Consider the following 19669-nt stretch of genomic DNA (forward strand, 5'->3'; position numbering starts at 1 on the left):
CCAAGACACTCTTCCACCAATTCTTGTACCGACGTTGATACAAAATGCTAAGATAAATTGATTGCCTGAATTCAAGTTACTTAAAGATTATAAGACCTTATTAAATTAAATATGAGTTTACTATCAACTTGACATGTATACCTTTATCTTAATGAACTCATTTCTGCTTCGCTTATATTATTGGGAGAGAGGTCAGTTATTCTGTGGATAATGTGGTTCATACCTTATTATAATGATGAGTATGGAGTAATTCTCCCTGTTCATGAGCTCCAAGCGTAGCTGCCAGCTCTATCAGATCATATGCCACCACCTGTGTAGAAAATAGATTTATGACCATGGGTCACTAAATTATCCCTAGCCTGTTTCATATTATAACACATATATAATATCTCAAGGCAAATGTAGAACATTGTAACATGTAGGTATATGTAGGGATAGATAGCCAGAAATTCATATTCATAGTAAGATACCACATTGTCCCGCAGGACTCAAATATACATATATATAGGTATGCAAGTGTGCATAAGATAGCCACAATTCTCTATGTCTCAGAAGGTCTCATAAGTTAAACCTTTGCACCAGATAAGGGGTGCTGTGACCTGGTCGCAACCAGTCACATCTATATACGGATCTGGTGGCACACAGTTCTATCTGTATTCGCAAACCTAGCCGCGCTAGCCGCTACCAGTCGGATCCACAGCCCTAAGGTATATATATGCATCCCAGTCGCAACCGGATACATCTATATCGATCCCTTGGCACACATTAGGGGTGTTCGCAGCCTAGCCGCGCTAGTCGCTAACCAGTCAGATCCACAACGTATATGTATCCTGGCCTCAACCAGATACATCTATATATTGGCATTAGTTGGGGGTGTACTTGTCCCTCGTGAAGGGATAGTGGTGCTTAATCGCAACTAAGCACCCCAAGCCTATTGGTAAACTTTTAGACCATTCTCTATATAAGGCAAGGCACAAGCCGGCAGACGCATCTCCGACCTGTCCTGAACATATGCAAGTACACCCTCTGCCAGTAACACAGCTATATAAATAAATATATGAAAATATGTGCATGGGACTAACCAGTCCTCTTTTAAATACATATACTTAGCTTTGAAAGACGATGGTCTCGCTGTACGAAGCTGGCGTCCAGCACACGTACCACTTTATACAAACCACTTTATATTAAGGACTTTTATTTAATGAATCAATCATAAGTTTACAAACTAACTCACAACTTTCATACGAGCGAAAAAAGGAAGTGTGGTTTTCTTACCATAGACAATATAGAAGCTGTTGCCAGGTGTAATATATAATACATCGCGGAAGTCCGCGACACGGGTTTTAACGCAACGCTTTTTAAGCTGTCGTGCGAATGGGGCCTTATGGTCACCCTAATTAGAAAGAGATGCAACGGCCCACCTTGACTTCTCATGTGGACACACTTTTTGGCTAATGTACTCTGTCCGGTTTACTCTCTAGGTCCGTGCTTTTTTCATACTTTTTTGTTTTTTGCTCAGTTCTCATACTCGGTTTAGACTCTCGCGCGAGCCACGAGACGAGCCGCGAGCCGCGCCACGAGACGCGAGTGTGAACGGTAGGCTCGTGACTCGTCTCGCAGCTCGGCTCGCGTGGAGGAGCGGTTTTTTGGGCACGAGTCAAAGGGGCTCGCGCGGGACGCGCGCTTGCGTTCACAATCGCGTTCGACTTGTCATTCGATTATAAACCTTATGCCGTGCCGTTAGTGTTTAAAATATATTAGCTCGACGAGCTTACGCGCCATGAGACGAGCCTCGAGCCGAGCCACGAGGCGAGAGTGTAATCATTAGCTCGACGGGCTCATGCGCTCAAGGCCACTCGAGGCGAGCCACGAGACTTGCACGAGACGCGCCGCGAGACGAGCCGCGAGCCGAGAGTCTAAACCGGCTATCAGAATGTCAGTTTGTTGTGAATTGTGAAACTTGTAAATTTATGGTTAATACTTGATTTGAGGATTTCGTTCGTGTTTCTCATTTTCTCTTCTCCCACTCAATGTCGTTTAATAAGATTAGCAGTAATAGGAGTAGCGTATAGTATTTTTTTATTTAGTCTAAAAGTTACATTTATCTACTTTAATGTAAAACAATGGAGGCAATAGAATTTATTGAACAAACACCAGAAGTCTTGCAAAGGAAACTGTATTTTTTATTGGAACAACTACAAGATATGGCCAGGGAGCTCCCACCGTAAGGATCTGTGTTCCAGCTCGATTTAAGCCACTATGATACTCGTAGTAACAATAACTTTATCATAACCTCAATCCTTTCAGAAAGTACCAGATGCGAGTGCCCATTGAGCTTCTTTCTGGGCTAGCTAACTGCCTTTTGAACGACACTGTTTTTGAAATAGTCAAAGGCTTAATGGAAATACAACATGTAACTGAAAAACATTTGTTCCAGCAAAGGTTGCAAATAATAAGCAGACATACATGTAAGTTACTTATAAATAAATAAATAAATATTATAGGACATTTTTACACAAATTGTCTAAGCCCCACAGTAAGCTCAAGAAGGCTTGTATTGTGGGTACTCACTCAGGCAACAATATATATAACATATAAATACTTAAATACATAGAAAACAACTATGACTCAGGAACAAGTATCTGTATCATCATACAAATAAATGATCTTACCAGGATTCGAACCTGGGACCATCGGCTTCATAGGCAGGGTCACTCTTATGACTTGTTTTATAATTTTAGAAGTATTTGCTGTCTTGCAAAAATGTGTGTATAATTTCCTTTTAATGTGCAGTCAGCATCAAATAGTGACGGCTTAAGTGCCCAAAAATATCATAACACACCTTTGTTACCATAGAAATAAGCATGTGCACCAATATATTACGACCGGTCTGGCCTAGTGGGTAGAGACCCTGCATGTGAAGCATTTATTTGTGTGATGAACACAAATATTAATTGGGTGTTTTCTATGTATATAAGTATGTATATCGTCACCTAGCAGCCATAGTACAAGCTTTGCTTAGTTTGGGGCTAGGTTGATATGTGTAAGATGGCCCCAGATATATATTGGGCCAGTTGGGTGGTCACTATCCATTTGACGCTGTCTGTACAAAACAAAGAATTTGCCTGTGTGTTAGTCAAGCCTACATAAAGTTTATCCCACTTTAAGTTGTTTTGAGAGTGATAATATTTATTGAAGTACTTACTAAAATAACCTCAAGAAACTATATTGTTTCAGTGGAAATTCAAAATATGGTCAATAGTACTCCAAGTCAAGAAGAATTAGAATTGCAGAGGGCAATCTTGTTAACAAAACACAAAGAAGAAATTAAACAAACAGATATGAAACTTGTTATCCAGTTGGATCAAAAAGTAAGTGACTATTAAGCATACACAATTTAAAATATTAACTAGGAATAGTAAAAAAACAGGTAGCAGCATACAACCACTTTAAAAATATTACCAATAACACCACCACTTTTCTACTGACCAATTGACCATATGTTTCCAGCTATCCCAACACCCCTATCTATGTGGCTTATATATCCCATATTTTCAGCTAAAGTTGCAGACCTCCATCTCCTCTGAAAGGAGTTAAGAGGTTTGCAACTTTAGGTATTGTTGGTTAAAGAGCAAATCCCTAATGCCCTTGAAATGGAGTAAAGGGATGTGATATTTTAGCCAAGACGTGCCTCGGCCGAGGCGCCGCGCGCGATGCACGTCTACACTGGCCGTTTTGTGCGCAAGGAAATAGCCACGCGCGTATGTTCGCTCTGTGTCTACCCGGCTAATGATATGTTGGACATTTGTTGTCATTATATTTTTAATGTTAATGATTTTGCAGGTGAGCGATCAACAAGTGACACTGGAAAAAGCTGGAGTGCCAGGGTTTTTTGTCACAAATAAACCTATTGAAGTTAAAGTGCAAATGTATCTCCTAGATTTTATATTGAGGCTAAGCAAGATGGACATTCCTTGACAATTGTGTTTTTCAATATGGATAATATTTTGTATGGGTACCATAAATAGATGTGACAAATATTGAATTTAGTAACATATTATATTTTAGTTTATCGGATGCTTTGATGCACTGTGACTCATGTCATGTACCTATAAAATTTTGATCATCATAAAAAGTTAGATATATTATGCTAAAACTTCCTGAACTCTGTCAGAAGCACAAATATTTTATTATGTTGGATAATTTGGTAAGTAATAAAATATTTTTACGAGTGTTAGCATTATTACAATTTTAAATTTATCTCTACATGAACTGCAGACATACATATCAAGAACTTATATGCAACCAACTCTTATGAATCTCGTAATACTTAGTATACTTACTATTTTTTTAATTTACACAATTAACATTATCCTTGATTTTTTGGATACGGGAATAAAAAAAACTACAGTCCAAGATTGTAACCATATAATAAAAACAATAAATAAACACAATAATACAAATAATCTATCACAAATCTTGTGCTTTTTACGGTACTGACATGATTACAAAAATAGGGTTATAGGTAAGTACCTAAATCTTTATTTCAAAATTTTTCGCTTTATTATTTTTGCCAAAACTATCTTACTTACGTTATTAACGTTAGGTAGACATTAGAAAATATTTGAGTACGGATTTGTAAACCATCTTCAGAAAAAACGTAAATATATTGGCTTACAGATGTAGTGCATACCTAATTGTTTTCTTTCGTATTTTCACGGAAACGTACGAACGTGTCTTGCTATTTCAGTCAGTCTCGGTACAAAAAGTACTGAAGTTGACTGAAGTAGCACAAATACGAAAGTTTCCGAGAAAATACGAAGGAAAACAATTACGCACTACATCTGTACTTATAACTCCAAATCCCACCACTAAAATTGGTTTGGCTATCTTTCTAAAATACTGTTGGCTTTTGACCAAACTCACTGATATATTCCTAAAATCGTTGAATAACAAAATAAAGAGTTAAAATGTCGTTTCCAGTTGGACAATTTCAAACACCACAAGTCTTATTCTAAAAAAAATCGAAGGGAACTATGAATCTATAAAAATACTACATGAATATTCACGAAACTATGTGGATGCAATTATATTTATATTTTACAAAAACCTGTCCTGTTAGGACATATGTATCAGTCTTTAATATCAGCTTAGCTAGGATGAGTGAAGTTTTAGAACTAAAATAAGCCCACCTCGGGCATTTGTGCTGGTAGTAATACATTGTGCGAGAAGTAAAAATAATGATTGTTCACATGTAATGTAAGGAATGCGCTCAGCAAATCGATAAGTAGATTTAAATAGTTAATTGCATCCATTGTTTCGGATCACTTGCTTTCAATCAATAGACTTTATAAAAAAAAGTATCTAGGTGGGAAATTTAAAACACATTTTATGAAATATTTTGAAAATTTTAGGACATATTACGCTCAGAAATGATATTATATAATTCTAATAGTCCACAGATCGGTCAGGTCGACACTTTTACATAGTACATTTTCGTTTTGGTTTAGTTGTTTATTTACCAAACATATATCATACGTAGGTATGTCTGTGGACAATTATGTACTACTAGAATATAAAGTAGGTACTCCTCAGTATTCTAAGTAGAATGTAACCAAAAATGTAAACCGTGTCAATTAAAATTAAAAAGTAACTTTTTTTAAATTTCCCACTATCCCAAGTATCAAATTAAATGTTTCATTAACCGAAACAATCAAATTTAATATAAACAGTTTAACCCCTTACGATATCACCAAATATAATACATCTACGAATAGAATACCGTTGTGTTTTGTATTGCAACATTTACAGCTACAATACCAAGTTAAACACGCCCAGAAAAGGCCGATTGTTAACTGTACAAAACATTATTTATATAAAGAATTTTCGTAATTTGATTTTATAGTATAAACTATAATATTCCTTGTGAATACTGTAACAATATAATGTACCTAACGTTTATTTTTTTTCAGTCCCATAAGATGAGCCTTCGCTAATTTTTGACATGCCTATAGACTTCTGCAGAATCACGTAAACTGAAACAAAAGAGTACACATATTACTATTTCTGTGACCCAGCAGGGCGAGAGTCATCCTAGCTTTAACCTGTCACTCTCACGTCCAATTTACATAAGAGTGGGGCACAGTGGATCACTATTTTTTTTTTGGAAGAGCTGTATTAGGTGCGCCATATCTTAGCTTAGCCTAGAGTATACTACCATGTACAGGTTGTTTTTTTTTTACTCATGGCAATATTTTGCGAGATGAATACCCATCCCTACCCATCACGGTAGTTACCCATCTCTAGACTTACAAGTGAACTCACTCTTGCAAACATTTTATAAGGTGGGGTCTTCGGTATTATGTGGTTGTATAAAAAAACAGTACCTAAGTGTCACTAAATGTGCCAATTATACCCAATTGTTTGAAAAGGTGTCCAAATATAATAAATTGAATGGCGTTTACTATTTGTCCTATACAGCTGACTGTTTTCTGCATAACAATAAAGTACTTATCTGGAGAATAAACTAGAACTCGGCGACTATCAGCCTCATTTTGCTAATCAAAGCCAGACCTATAGATACGAAATAATTAAATCATTGATACAATCATATACCTACCTACAAGTGTGCGTGTTACAATTATGTAAGTAGAAAATTGAAGACTCGGTCATGTTATCAATTATCGTTATTTAGATGGTATTAGGTATGTTTAGTTATAAATTATCTAATCAAGTTGATTTACAACAAATATATATTAATTTCGCGGAAGTTAATACGTAAACGTAACTTACGCGACGGCCTAGCTGTACGAGTAATTTAATCAAATCACCGTCTTATCGTACTAAACTACAACTATAATAATCCTTCTGATTAGATACTATTTATGTTACAACCTAATAGGTTAAATATTAGGGATTATTATAATTACGTTTTGTGGCGTTCCGACAGCTCTTGGAGATAACAATTTTACTAATTTGCAATTCTATCAGAGATTAAAACCAGTTAGATAACTGTCATATGAAGGGCTCGAAGATAGTATGACATTTACAGAGTACCTTTCAATCATGTAATGACCTATCCATAACGAACCAATCCATCCGTACGTCAAGCTGGTAATGCAGATGTAATGACACTAGTTATAGTATAATACTTCTTATTATATGACAATGGTTTCCCGCGCTTTATGCTTAGTTCAGTCCAGGGATGTTACGGAGCTCCGGTTCCGTTTCCGTTAAGGCGGAACTTCCGTTTGGTATTACACATCCGTTTCTGTTCCGGTTCCGTTATGTTTGAAACGGAAGTTATAACGGATGTCAATGCTTCGCGCGGCGGCGGCGTACATCAAAAAACCGGGCAAGTGCGAATCGGACTCGCGCACGAAGGGTTCCGTACCATAATGAAAAAAAAAAAACGGAAAAAAATGCAAAAAAACGGTCACCCATCCAAGTACTGACCACGCCCGACGTTGCTTAACTTTGGTCAAAAATCACGTTTGTTGTATGGGAGCCCCATTTAAATCTTTATTTTATTCTGTTTTTAGTATTTGTTGTTATAGCGGCAACAGAAATACATCATCTGTGAAAATTTCAACTGTCTAGCTATCACGGTTCGTGAGATACAGCCTGGTGACAGACAGACGGACGGACGGATGGACAGCGAAGTCTTAGTAATAGGGTCCCGTTTTACCTTTTGGGTACGGAACCCTAAAAACAAACAGGTTCATACCAGTCATTCGCTCATCGCCCCGCTTGCCACGTGCTACGCTAATTTGTTGTTTGTTTGTATACTTTGTTTTATTCGTGTTATTAAAATTAAAAGCGGTTGTGTTCTGTTGTGTACTGACTACTGACTGTGTGTAGTGTGTGTGGTGAATGTTAGTGTGTAAAAAACGCACAATGAAGCCGAAATCAAGTTCGATTTGGAACTATTTTGATGAAGTTAGTGGGGACACGGCTAAGTGTAAACTTTGTCTGAAGGTTTATTCTAGAAAGGGGAAAACGACTACATCGTTAAAAAGTCAGGCTCCGATTATGGTTCCGTTTCGGTTTTCGGTTCCGTTTTCGGTTCCGTTAAACTAAATTGAAAACATCTGTTTCCGTTTTCGGTTCCGATAAAACCACATCCGTTACATCCCTGGTTCAGTCCTAAGCAAGTAAGCATATGAAACGCACAATTTATAAAATTAGCTCCTAATAAAAGACAAATGAGTTACAGTCGTTTAAAAAAAGAAACGTAGGTGTATATTAGGGTTGAAAACGGGTCGGGCATGTGACGCTTCTAAAGTTGCAGGTTCCGTGGACTAATGTAGAAGCATGTCGCTATGGTCTATAATTTCGATGGAACTTACATATCTCCAGAGTAAATAAAGACTTCAAAGAACAGCAAATTTAACTACTATGTAATAGATCCGTGAAATAGTAATAAATAGCGCAAATAATTATAATCCTACCACCATAAAATGACGTAGCAGCATGATTTAGTGCTATAAATTATAACTTAGAATATCACATATTACGGCCAAAGCAGTGCCCTGTAACTAAGTGGGGCGATATTATTCGTAAGGCAGCAACGAGAGGAGAGCTGAAGGCGGAGCACAGCAGTGTGCCATGAGAGACTGATGCAAGCTGATGATACTTACATCCAAAAAATATAGCGACACCAATGGAAAAGTACAGCAGTCTCCCACTAAGTAACAGTCCCATGAGGTAGTACAGCATGGGTGTGAGCGTGATCACGGCCCAGCCGAGCGTGTTGATAAGCGAGTAGATCCGGACAGGGTACTGGAACGGCTCGATACGTTCAACGCCAGACTCTAGGAAGAAGTCGCCCGTGTTCTGGAAGGATTCCGCCATTTTGTCCTGAAAAGATAACAAGATTTTCATATGTATTTGCTAAGGGCTTTTATACACTACGATTTTTTGCAGCGATACGAACGCGCGTTGATTGGCAGACGCCTGATTGCATCGCGACGTCGGCGGTCTATTAATTATTTATAATTTATTGCAACGGGCGTTACATGCTTTACTATTTCGCGATATGATACTAATGGTAGTTAATTAATGCTAACCGGTTGTATATAAAGGGCCTATTCGGTGATAGAGAGCGCGTATTAAAAACAAAATTTTAGCTTAAAAACTTTTAAAGGTTATCTAAATATCAATAACTAATTTATGACTTGCAGTATATCTCCGATTAAAATTAATATCGTCGCTGACAGTCAACACGCCTTACGATAATGTCGAGATAACACAATTTTGGGCACAATTTTTGTATACAAAGTATTAAGCGTATCTTCATCTACAGATAACTTTCTACTGCACTTGGGTAATTATACCTACAGCGCAGCCTATCAACATAAAGCGCAATTCCTTTATGCAAAAATATCAGATCATAATATGTATGTCTAATCAGATTATGTCACGTGTACCTATAGATAGCACAAAAATAACCACGATGACTCTTATTTTGACGATCTCTATAACTTTGCCGAGGTTTAATCAAGCCAATTTGTAGTATTTTGGATTTAATGCTTAAACACTAAAGGATTTAAAGTAATCAGGCAATAATTTATAAGTTTATCTTACTTCAACAAGCGACACTAATACATAGTTACACAGTTACGCAAATTAAAACGCAGTATGATAAAATTTTAATCGAATTTTTCACAAATGGCCGGGACGTAAAACACCCTAATGTCGGCACTCCATCAACGCAGTTACAATCTAATTTAAAGCAGCAGTGGTGAGTAACCCTTTGGACCTTTTGGACGCCAATGACCGATATATCCGCACCGCAGGTCCAACGCCAAAGACGGATTAATCGGTCACAGACCACAGAGCAACATACACCTACGTGCATATGCAAAGTTCAATTTCAGTTTTGACTTCGGTGACGTGGCGTCCGAGTGACAGCTTTTGTGTTTGACACGGCGTCGAAAAGGTTAACGAATCGAATCCAAAAAAAAAAGGAACAAATACAATAAACAGTTTTATGGCATTTAGAAGTTACCTTGACGACGAATAAATCGTGCACCCACTGCGAGGCGGCCGCCTCGTCTTCAGGGACGTTTTCCACTGGGATCCGCTCGATGTACAAGTGTGCGTGGACTTGCTTGCCGTACAGCAGGCTCGTTATGGTCGGGGGGTTCTACACAAAAACTCCAATTCATTTTGGATTTCCAAAAAGGCAACGGGTCAATTATCGCCAACGGGTTAATTGGCCTGCTAATTGTTATGCTAGCCTTACTGTAGTTCCAAATTTTCGGGAAAACAAAAGCAGACAGCAGATTAGATTAAATGATAAAGACAATACGCCCAAGTTTAGAATCTAAACTAGTATTTTGCACTTGGGCGTATTGTCTTTATCTAAACTTTAGATTGTACATGAAAAGGCAATTTTTCCGTCCATTGTAAAACTAAACCGTATGTACCTAACCGTAGCATGGGATTACGGGAGCCGGCGCCACATTTATGTTAAGAGGATAGTGTAGGAGGGGCATTCCACGAGACTGTCGCTTACATAACGCAATTCTTCTAATACTTCTGGAAATGCTGAGTAAGCGATATTGGGTCAGGTAATATTTCATGACTTGGCTAACAAATTGGCAGTATATTCTCGAGATTCACGTATTTTATTGAGGTAGCTGCCATACAAGGCAAAAGCGTCATGTAAGCGACAGTGTCGTGGAATGCCCCAGGATCGCTTTTACATACAAACGTAAGCCCGATTTTCCTATCTACATTTTTAGACAGTCACCAAATGATTTGGGTGACTGTCAGTGCGACTAGTACCAAATCAAGACGAATTAAACTATAATAATAGCTTAAGGGAAGTGGGTCAAATTGTTTTCAAGGGATGGTTATACAGATATAAACTGGGAAAAGAGATTGTAAATAAAATTTGTAAAAAATAGTACCTTGGCGTCTTTGTCAAATGCCAGCTGAATGTTGTAAATAGCTGGAATCTTCCCCCTGAAGTGCGGCAGGCTGGTGGTGAACCCTCTCGTCCGAGGCGTCAGGTGATGTTTGAGGAGAGGCAGATTCTTCTCCTTGGCGAACTTTAGGGAGGCCTCGTGTTTCTTCTTTGTGAAGCGAGTTCCTTCGGGAGTCATCAATAGCTGGAAACAATTATTTATGTGATGTTTAGAAATATGCTACAACCGAGCTAATACCGAAATATTGCTAACCAAAATGAATGGGAGTCATACCCCTCCCCTCTTAAGGACCACGGTCCTACTTGTAGTACTGAATTACTACAATGAAATCTATAAACTCGACTTTATTTCGTCTTAGGCTTCTCCTCCCCTAACGCTCTTGATTTGACAACATTCCCATCTTCACCAGGTAGATGTGTGTCCTCAAATGTGCGTTTCTCCAGAAACTTCCTGGACGCACAGCTAAACTGTGGAATGAACTGTCGCTCGCGGTATCCTCCTAAGGCCCAGCCATACAAATGAAAAATCCTAAATTTGCCATTGAAATTTGAACCTATAGTGTTTGAAATAGAGTTGATTTTGCGTTGTTGGATAATTGAACGAAACAAAGCAAAAGTGACTCTGTTCCAATTAAATAGGATTTAAATTTCATCGAACTGAAGAGGTACTATAGGTAGGACCTATACTATAGAAACGACCTAAGAAAAGAGCGTACTCCCATCTACCAGGTCGACAACGCACTTGCAACCCCTCTGGTGTTGCAGGTGTCCATAGGCAATGCGACGGTAATTGCTTACCATCAGGCGATTCGTCTGCTAGTTTGCCTCCTATATAAAAATACAAACACAGCAATACAAAGACAGCCCACCGCACAAATGTGTCCATCCTACAAGAAGTGGGAGTTACTGTCAGGCTGTCAACCATCTGTCTTCGTAGAATTTTTGAATTCTTTGGACAAATAGCCAGAAAGAAAAATGACAACCTGGAAATGCTTCTCGTAACGGGGAAAGTCCAAGGAAGGCGACCACGTGGAAGAAGCCCAATGCGATGGACAGATCAGATCCGCGAAGGCACTAATCTAAAATCCACACTGCTGAAGATCGCAATAAGTGGAAGGAGTTAGTCCACAAAATAATTCGTGGAGGCCACGACCCTCAGCAATGAGGAATACGACACAAGGAGGAGGAGAAATACAAAACCTCTGCCAATTTTTCTTGTAGGTATGTGGGGCATAGGAGGTCAAATATGACAGATATTTTGGGCTTGTAAGCTGATGGTATGTCTATAGGTACGTTTTATCGAATAATCGCTAACCAGTTTTAAATACGCATTTACAAAATGTTTATATTTGCACAAGTGTTATTTATTACCCGTGTTAAACAAGGTCAACCGACTAAGCGAAACAAAGTTCGCTTTTCAGAGACCGAGAAAACAATAGCCTATTAAAAGTTATTGGCTCCAATCGGTATTGTATTTTTAGAGAAAAACAAGTAAATGTATGCCAAATTCAGTTCTATAGAATTTTAATACCTTTACGTTTAATTTCGACTTATTTCGAGAATCAATTAATTATTAGGAAATGCACACCGGTAAAAATATATGTAGAAATTAGTAAATTGCCGGTGAATATAATTCTCATACTTGAAAGTAGGTAAAATTCATTACACGTCCTTTTTTAGGGTTCCGTACCCAAAAGGTAAAACGGGACCCTATTACTAAGACTCCGCTGTCCGTCCGTCCGTCTGTCATCAGGCTGTATCTCGTGATCTGTGATAGCTAGACAGCTGAAATTTTCACAGATGATGTATTTCTGTTGCCGCTATAACAACAAATACTAAAAACAGAATAAAATAAAGATTTAAGTGGGGCTCCCATACAACAAACGTGATTTTTGACCGAAGTTAAGCAACGTCGGGCGGGGTCAGTAGTGACCGTTTTTATAGATAATGGTTCGGAACCCTTCGTGTGTGCGAGTCCGACTCGCACTTGGCCGGTTTTTATTAAGATTCTGAACCATTAGGTGCTTGCTAAATAGGTATCGCTATACCTATATTTGCTATCAAAGATTTGAAGCAGTAGCCTTTTGGAGCCTAGGGCTTTTTAAGTTTAGTCGTTCCACAGCCGCGCAAAACTGACCGTGAAATTCGTCTTGAGCTGCCCCGCCCGGGCCATGGCCTTTTTAACCCTAGCTAGTGTAAATACTCCCTTAATTGACGGGAAAAATACGTAATATACTTATCATAAACGTACCTAGTTACCTACCCAACCATGGACTTTGCTCGTTTTTCTTGGACGGTGATAATACTATTCGTAGATAAAGATTAGAATACGGATGTACTCTTATATCCTGTTGTATGTTCTGTAAGCTATGCCCGCAACTTCGCCTCTATTTTTAACCGACTTCAATTTCATAGAAGGAGGAGGTTCTGTATTCGGTTGTGGCTATTTTTTTTTTTTATTTTTTTTTTCTATGTACGTTCACCGATTACTCCGACATCCGTAGTCCGATTTGAGTAATTCTTTTTTTGTTTGAAAGGAGCTACCTCCGAGTTGGTCCCATTTTAATTTGGTTCTGTTCTGATGATGGGATCCATGAGGAATTGAGGGAACTCCTCAATTTTTAAAGGCACATGCATGGTGTTTTGGGCGTTTTCTTAAGCAACTCGAGCATTTTCTCCCGAAAACCACTAATTTGATGAAGTAGACCTGATGATGATGATTATTTTGATGATAATGATGATGATTTCTTTAAATGTAAGTATGTTCACCGATTACTCCGGCACCTGTGATCCGATTTGAGTAATTCTTTTTTTGTTTGGAAGAAGTTACCTCCAAGGTGTTTCCGTATTATTTTTGGTTCTGGTCTGATAATGGAATCCATGAGGAATTGAGGGAACTCCTCAATTTTTAAAGGCACGTGTTAAGTGATTTCGGGGTTTTCTAAAGTAACTCGAGCATTTGCTTCCGAAAACCACCAATTTGATGTACTGCAACTGTAGCCTTACCACGAGTTTGACATTGACATATTCGCTAACGTCTTATGCATCTAAATGTAACTTTTTATGCATCTCGCTCACACTAAGGTTAGTACGAGCGAGATGCATAGGAAGTAAGTTACACACATGCTAGCGAATATATCAATGTCAAACTCGTGGTAAGCTGGTAAGGCTACTGATCGGGGGTTAGGGTTAGGAGTTAAGGGGTCAGAGATTAACGGGTCGGGGAATGGCGGTTGAAGGGTTGCTAGTTCAGGATCGAGGGGTTCCTGGATCAGGGGTTGATGTGCTGTGAGGTTGAGTGATCGGGGGGCTGAGGGATTGGGTCAGTGGCGGGGCGGGCGGATGGATTTAGTTGACAGGAATTATAATTTCCCAGACGGACTCGAGAAAATTCCTGGTTCAGGGTCGAGGGGTTCCTGGATCAGGGGTTGATGCGCTGTGAGGTTGAGTGATGGGGCGTTGAGGGATTGGGCCAGTGGCGGGGCGGAGGATGGATTTAGTGTAGTAGTGACAGGAATTATAATTTCCCAGACGGACTCGAGAAAATTCCTGATTACATACATATTTATTAAAGTAATAGACCTATTACTTTAATAACACGAATTTAGACATGATCTTGTTTTTCATTCATGCGTCGCGCTCTTAACAATGCGTTAAAACTAAAAATGGAAAAATAAAAACTTTTTACAAAAAAAAGCAAACCGACTTCAAAAAGGATGAAATAAAATATTATCCTTTTTGAAGTCTATGCGTTACCAACTGATATGTTTGAAGTCGGTGCCAAGCCAAGTAGTAACAATACCAGTCAAAATAATCAGCTTTATGGCTATAAATCCCATTAGAACTGCACTAATAACTATTACAAATGTGTAAGTAATTTTGTCTGCCTCTTTGTCGCCTTTTTAAGGCTAAACAACTGAACCGCTTTAGGTGAAATTTGGCAAGAAGGTAAATTTCTTAAATTGTTTTATATTTTGAAATGTAGTCCTCTGGATAAAGGACGGGAAATTACTCAGTCCCAATCTCACACTTGCGTGCTATAGACTGTTCGAGCATTAGTAAGAAATGCTCTTTAAAAAATACGACGAAAAAATGCATTGGATTTCCACTAAATGTGCCGACAAACATGGTACAGACTGCGCCAAGAAGGGTTGATCGTGTGTTCTGAGGTGTGTTCTTAAGCCTCCTCCACACTCGTGCGCGAATCGCGGCGCAAAGCCGCGAACGCGAGTGTGGAGTCCTGAACGCAGACCTGCGAAATCGACTCCACACTCGCGTTCGCGGCTTCGCCCGCGATTCACGCGCATAGTCTGGAGGGGGCTTTAGATACAATCGACGTCAAAGATATATTTACACTTTTGCACCTTACTCCTTTGTAATAAGGCGAAAAGTGAAAACATATTTTTAACGTCGACTGTACCTACAGAAAGTACGTTCATTGTCGTCGTGTAACGTGTAAGGCAATCCAACGTAGGTACATCCTTATCGAATCGCACCAAAATCATGGTATGCTTCAAAATTTGGCTTGGCACCGACTTCAAACATATCAGTTGGTAACGCATAGACTTCAAAAAGGATAATATTTTATTTCATCCTTTTTGAAGTCGGTTTGCTTTTTTTTGTAAAAAGTTTTTATTGTTTTATACATAGCAATGACATCTGGTATAAATTTACTTATTGTTTTAATTATAATCAGACAATCATGCACCATAAGAGTTCATAAGTGCACCGACGACAAGTATGTCCGTAAGTTAGGAGTTCCTACATACCAAATTTTATCAAAATCAGTTTTTAAGTTTAAACGTGGAAAGACTGATAGACGGACAACGTTCCTTTGGAATTTATAACTTGAATAATTATACTAATTATTTATATTTAAAGTCCGGAACCTAGATAAAATGGTAACTACCCCCAAGTCATCGACCGCTTTGCAACTCAACACGTGCGGTCAAAGTTTGCGCCGCCGCCACAGACAGACCGATAATGCTTTTATAAAACAATATATTACACGCAACTGTGATTACGATAACCTGCGAACTTATAGTAGTCTGGACCATTATCTACTACAATATTCATAATACAGTCTACTGTAGGAAATATAACTTGACCTGAAGATACGTATAAATACTATACTTAAACGGAGACCATTTGTAAGATTAGTTTTGTTAAAACGATTCTCCTGTTTAGCGTTAGGCCGTTGGTGTAACACCCGCGTCTGGTTTGCGCGCTCGAGCCGTTAAGGTCAACGCACTAACAGGCCTTAATACAGGTATGATGTAAGGTAAATATTATGCAACATGTTGATGCTGATGAGAAGATTCTCGAATCAAAATGTTTCAAGGCAAAGTGGATATGGGTTAGCTATATATAAGACACGTTTATGTTTTTCTTGACCGTGAAATACTTAGGTTTAAATTTCAATAAATTTGATTACGTCAGTATGTATTATTAGTCTTTGGTATTGTATGTAAATGAGACATACAAAAAAACATGATATATTTCAATAAGTTTATTCAAAGAGATTACATTGTGTCTCATGTAATATGTGAAATAAATATATAAGGTGTAGGGGGACAATTTAGACTGCGGGATAATTTAAACTAATCGCAATATTATCCATATTTTATATTATTATCTAGAGTGCCATATATGTCCAGATAGCGAAAAAGATGTGTTGTGTGTGACTCTAGTTAATAATGTAAAACATGGAAGATATTTCCATTAGTTTAAATTACCCCAGTCTAAATAACCCCCCCTACACCTTAAATATTTTGGGGACAATCTTACTACAGGTGCAATTATCAGTAACTTATCAAAATATCTTTATTCTGAGAAATTAAAATATGCTTATAGTAGTAGTAGGAGTTATCAGTAATTTTATTGCTATAAAGGGTAAAGTATAAATAGTTGACTCACCCATACTGGATCCGGATAGTCACATATTTCTTTAATCTGCTTCTTAATAATCTCCTTATCTTTATCAAAGGACCTCTCCAAAAATACGAATTCTGAGAACTTCCACATCCATCCAATGGGCGGCATGTACTGAATGGACTTCTTTGCATATGCTTTGCAATTCTGAAAGATTTTAAGTCATTAATAATAATACAGGTAAATTATCCCCAGGTTTTAGTATTAACATAATACATGATATATGTTACACATGTTATCCGTTAGATTTTCTGAATTATAATAAAAACTATACTCAAGTTAAACACCATCCAATAGTGTGATACATTTTATAGACTATCAATCAAAGACCTGACCATAAAGGTTTTCTTTTTTTTTTCTTAGCCCGTTAAAGTGTCCCACTGCTGGGCAAAGGCCTCTCCCCTTGATGTCCACAACTCCACAAGGTTTAACTTTACTCATTTAAATTTGAGGGCAGGAGGGCACTCCGTATATAGGAAAAGCAACTTGACAGGCCTTCAATAATGTAATGATCCCCATCCTGAGAGAACAGTCTTTCCCTTTAAAATATTATTAGTCAAACTAGGCTAGAACTTACCCCTAAAACTTGGATCACATCACAGAAATGCCAGCCCATCAGCCAGTCTATTTCAAAGCTGTGGTTCATAAAAAGGTAACCATGCTCTTTGCCATAATACTTATCATATTCATCCTTTTTTATATAGACCGACATTTTTGTTCTTGCCCACCATTGTGACATGAACACCAACTCTGAAAAAAAACATGATATATTAAAAAATACTTCTATTCAGGCTTAACCCCTAGCATCACACCTCCTAATACTAGTATTAAAATTACCTACAATGAAATTTAAATAATTATTAGGTAAATGAAACAGAGTTTGTTGTTTGATTTTAAAACAAAACAAATTCAATTCTATTTTCTCATACCCTTAATTTTGACTTTGAATTTTAATTGTATGGTGGGCCACTAAAGGTTAATGTAGGAACATTCTGTACTGAAATTATGTAAAGTTATTCATGCAGTGTACAAGTATTGATTTTCATATTTTAAATATGCTTAACATTTATTTATAAATTTATTTAAGGTCAACTTACGGCTATTTAATGAGTATGCCAGATAATAATTTATTTTTCTGTACAACCTCTTGTTGAATGGTCTGAGGCTAAACCATAGGGTTGCCTGCACCATGCTGAGTGCCAACCCTGACGTAAAGTAGGATATGGCGAAGCAGACATGGATGAAGGTCGACTGTTTAATTATATCTAAACTTATCATTTTACAAATTTGTCAGCTACTTGTAGCAGTCATTAAATCTGAAAACAAAAGTATGGTCAATGTGGCTAATTCCGTCATAGGGCCTATTCAGTCCACTAGTGTTTTTCTTGAACAATGAACAACATTAATAATTTCGTTGACAAAGCAGCAATTGCTTTTAGTTTCAGCAATCAAAAGCAAAAGGTTTTTTTTCCTACAATTGAAAATTAAAGAAATATACGCTCGTGGACGGAATAACCCCTATGACGGAATTAGCCATTGACCTTATGGACAGAACATTTCAGTGATACAACTGCAACTATTCAAAATACACAAAGAAACACAATGGACACCTAAAGTGGTTTGATATTGTGAGTTTCTCAACTGGACTTTGTATTGATGATAATAGCATGCTAAAGTAAATTTATTTCTGCAAGCTTACTTGCAAGGCACAAAGTACTAAAATACGTACATAAAATTCGGTTTAATCGTATTACTTGCTTTGTACGTAATTCGCGTCTGATCAGAAACCTTGAAGTTTTCGTAGTGTCCCTTAGCGATTATCATGCTGACTTTATTTAACAGTATGGAGTTAAGTAGGAAAAGACAGATTGTCTTTCATCACATGGTGCTGCACGGTACACTGCGTGGGCACTATTTATATCAGTTTCCGTCCGCTTTCAGCAACAAAGTTAATAGAGAGGCATTCATTCATAGAAGCGGCGTATAAATGTACCACTGTAGTACGTATAGTGTAGCAAGACCATACCTACAGGTAGTAATATTTTAACTGCTGTTATTAATACGTAGTAGAAACTAGACACAACTTTAAAATTACAAGGCATACATAATATAAGCAAACCTCCGGTTCAAAATACAACTTCGCGAATTTTATTACTGTCGAAAATATTATACAATACACGTTCCCCTAACTGGATTCCATTATTTTGTCTTGTACTTACCGATTACCAAATGCGGTAGGTAAATTCCATCAAACAGGTTAATACGAATCACTAAAATAAACTGCGGAATTTAGATGAGATTCACCATCACCATTAAGCACATGACAAACGATTGACTGACCGCCCGAGTGAGTGAGACAGGCTGGCCGAACCGAACCGGACAGACAGGTGCAATGCAAGATGCAAGCAAGCAAAAGACCATAGAAAGTAGCATCCTATAGAAGTGGTATACGCGTGCCTCCGTGAGGGACAAAACATACGCAATGCGACAATATTAAAAACACGTTTTAACATTCCTGGCAATATACCAAAAACGATCTACGTAATTCGGTCGGATTATTTGTTGCCCACCATAGACCGTACTAAATGTATGGTAGGGAACAATGAAAAGTGAGACTGTGACAAGGACAAGCAATAATACCGCTTTCTCTGCTACTCCTACTGAAAGTTCTATAAGTGTATCTCGTTCGGTCATTTGGCCCCTCCCCCGTTTCATCTCTATATTATTGTACCTCTGCCATACTCTGCAAAAGACGAAGTAAAAAAATAGGGTTGTCTGATCCGTGGTTTCGATATCAATCGTTAG

At 38.0% G+C, this 19669-nt stretch overlaps 2 protein-coding genes across 2 annotated transcripts; one reads left to right on the forward strand and one right to left on the reverse strand.

The window, feature by feature from the left end:
- Positions 1–2003: 2003 nt before the first annotated feature.
- LOC134793603 (gonadal protein gdl) lies at positions 2004–4111 on the forward strand. The gene is made up of 4 exons (XM_063765226.1): positions 2004–2224; positions 2308–2468; positions 3238–3371; positions 3844–4111. Exons 1-4 carry the CDS (start codon positions 2124–2126, stop codon positions 3976–3978), a joined length of 531 nt encoding a protein of 176 aa, XP_063621296.1. The 5' UTR covers positions 2004–2123; the 3' UTR covers positions 3979–4111.
- A 302-nt stretch (positions 4112–4413) lies between these two features.
- Positions 4414–19238, reverse strand: LOC134793602 (1-acyl-sn-glycerol-3-phosphate acyltransferase gamma-like). Its single transcript, XM_063765224.1, has 8 exons — positions 19084–19238; positions 17962–18180; positions 17442–17614; positions 16850–17011; positions 10917–11117; positions 10010–10147; positions 8640–8859; positions 4414–6035 (listed from the first exon to the last, which is right to left on the reverse strand). Exons 2-8 carry the CDS (start codon positions 18140–18142, stop codon positions 5959–5961), a joined length of 1152 nt encoding a protein of 383 aa, XP_063621294.1. The 5' UTR covers positions 18143–18180; positions 19084–19238; the 3' UTR covers positions 4414–5958.
- Positions 19239–19669: the final 431 nt, after the last annotated feature.

Source organism: Cydia splendana, chromosome 9 (genome assembly GCF_910591565.1).
Source record: "Cydia splendana chromosome 9, ilCydSple1.2, whole genome shotgun sequence".
Lineage (NCBI taxonomy): Eukaryota > Metazoa > Arthropoda > Insecta > Lepidoptera > Tortricidae > Cydia > Cydia splendana.